The sequence below is a fragment of the Nanorana parkeri genome, unplaced genomic scaffold (genome assembly GCF_000935625.1).
Source record: "Nanorana parkeri isolate BGI_ZX_2015 unplaced genomic scaffold, ASM93562v1 scaffold751, whole genome shotgun sequence".
Lineage (NCBI taxonomy): Eukaryota > Metazoa > Chordata > Amphibia > Anura > Dicroglossidae > Nanorana > Nanorana parkeri.
The window spans coordinates 829,713-832,341 of record NW_017307019.1 but is presented as its reverse complement, the minus strand read 5'-3'; the positions used below and the strand labels follow the sequence as shown (position 1 = coordinate 832,341).

Below are 2,629 nucleotides of genomic sequence, written 5' to 3'. Positions count from 1 at the left end.
ATGCTAGGACACAATTTCTGTCCTAGGATAGCTGTGGTCGCTCACTCCACCGTATCTATGGAGGAAGCCATGGTTGTAACACAGGCTGGTGTTCAAACATGTCTTCCTCTCTATCTACCTTACCTTGTAGTTTGATGTAAGGTAGACATGCAGCATTGTTTTTGCTGTGTTTTCAGCTCACATTGGGTTAGAATTAGTAGTTCTGTGAAAATTTGTCGTTCACAGAAGCAATATAACCTCATTTTTTTTTCCTCTGTAACTTGGGGAGATATTCCCATGTTACTGTGTCTGAGATGACCATACGAGGTATGGAGGGTGGTGTCACCAGAACAGGTCCGCACTGCAGTAGGTAGTTGGACTTTAACCTCATCCTGGTTTTTATGAGGCTACTGTTGGATTTGTATTTAAAGGAGAACTATGAGGCGAGTGATTTACACTCGCCCTCATAGTTAGAGCTGACGTATAGATCAGGAAGTGAGCGGGAAGTGATAGTCGCTCGCTCCGCTTTTTGATCATCTCCCTGCAGAGAACGGTGACTGTCAGTTACAGCTCCCCACCGGGATTCCACCCTCCCCGTTCCGATCCTCCAGCGCTGAGTGGAGGGATGGACGGGGAGGGGGCGGACATAGCTGGCTCTGCCTCCAGATAGGCAGAGCCAGCTGTGACTAGCCTGCTATATCCTGAGCTTTTAGGTCACGGTAGGGGGTTAGTTTATGTCCTCCCGTGACCCTAAGAACTATAGGATAAAAAGGTTACCACATAGTTAAGTGTTCTTCTCGAATATTGTCTCCTAAATGTCAGGCCTTTTTTGACACAGCTTTGATACACCAGCTCAGGTTTTGTCTACCCTTTCCTGCCTCCTGCACAGTTTTATTGGTTAGTGAGGCAGCCCATCGTAAGGCCCCAAGTAGAGATTAAGCTCTGCCCCCTGTTGCATACCCTTTATATGCCGGAGCTTCAGAGTTTAAGTTTTGGCGCTTGATAATTTCTTGGGCAGAAGTTGAGGCTCCATGTACCTAGGAATTATGAGGATCAGTTTAAAACGCTAATACCTTAGCCCTGGTTCACACCTAGGCGTATTGCATATGCGCGTCTGTCGCGCGTTTTTTTACCGCGCTTCGCGGTAAAATCGTGCGACAAACGCTCATTTCCGAGGGCTACTTGGCTGTATCCCAATGGAAACGGCCCAAAGTAGTACATGTACCTTTTCAGGCGTGGGCCGTTTTGTAGTGCGTTAGGGACGGGCTGAAATACGCCAAGGTCTGAACCAGACCCATTGAATACAATGGGATTTAGATGTTTGAGCGTTTTGTAGAGCGTTCGTCGAGAGTAGAACGCGCTACAAAACGTTCAGGTGTGAACGAGGGCTTAGACATGGTAAAGACAGGTTCACGTTAAGTGCTCTTCTCCCTAGAGGCTGATTTAAACCATGCAGCCTTTCCCAAATGTTTGTTTGAAACCTTGCAGCCTGCATTCGTCTGGGGTTTGCTTCCATCTTTGCTGCAGAGGAAATAGCTTAACTCACAATACAGGTTGTTTGCCATGATTTTCAGTCCTATTTTTTCCAAAACATTTCAGCCAGGGGAACATAAAATAATGTTAAATGGAGCCAAGTGTCAATGGGCATCCTTTTTGACTTTGTACCTGTACGTAGGAAATTGGGTCAAATGATTCCTGGTCAAACCTGTTGCATTTTCTTGCTAGAGGTTATATATTTATATATCTGTATATCTATCTATCCTCAGAACTGCATATGGCTGTGTATTTGGACAGTGTGGCCCAGGAGGACCATTTGCTTAGGTGTGTTTTAGTGCCACTGACTCAGTTGAGGGTTCTTTTTAGTGTGACATTATGAAACAGTCGTTGGTTAATGTACTCAATTTGTCCAGTGCATTTGTGATATTAAAAGTGATCAATGTAGAGATGGCAATTTCCCTCAACACGTTTAACATTTTTTTTTTCTTTTTGCAGCCTGAGATGATTGGTCATTACTTGGGTGAATTCTCCATCACATACAAGCCTGTGAAACACGGCAGACCTGGTATTGGTGCCACTCACTCCTCTCGTTTCATTCCTCTGAAGTAACCTTTTAAAGCTGTAAATAAAAGGTTTTTTCCATCTCTGCCTTGTCTTGTCCTGTTCTGATGTTTTCCTAAAAGTTTTCGAATCAAATCCTAACTGTAAAAAGACTAAATACTTTTATTTACTGCTCGCAATGCTTCTCTGATCCTTAAAGGAGAACTATGGGGGTCAGTGTTTTTCCCCATAGTTCTTAGGGTAACGGGAGGACACAAACTAGCATCCTCCCGTTACCCTAAGCTCAGTATACGGCGAGCTACAGCGCGCCGTATACTGAGACGCCGGAGCGGATCCCGACTTAGACGACGCGATCCGCCCAGCTGCGCGAGTGACAGCTGGCTCTGCCTATCTAGAAGCAGAGAAAGGAGGTATTTCCACAGTGGGTTGTGCAAATGCCCAAAGGGAGAAAAGAAAAGGGGCTTTTTTTTCAGAAAATCAGAGAAAATCTTTCTAGAAGCAGAGCCAGCTGTACCCGCCCCCTCCCCCGTCTGTTCCACCAGTCAGCGCTGGCAGATCGGAGAGGGGAATCCAGCCCCTCCCCCTGTCACGG

The 2,629-nt window shown here is 45.9% G+C and overlaps 1 protein-coding gene across 1 annotated transcript in view; it reads left to right on the top strand.

Annotated features, from left to right (window-relative positions):
• RPS15 (ribosomal protein S15) overlaps positions 1–2,125 on the top strand; it is a 4,934-nt gene extending 2,809 nt beyond the window's left edge. The window contains exon 4 of the mRNA XM_018564444.1: positions 1,972–2,125. Within this exon, the coding sequence (XP_018419946.1) occupies positions 1,972–2,085 (114 nt within the window). The 3' untranslated portion in view covers positions 2,086–2,125. The remainder of the gene's footprint in view (positions 1–1,971) is intronic.
• The last annotated feature ends 504 nt before the right edge of the window (positions 2,126–2,629 follow it).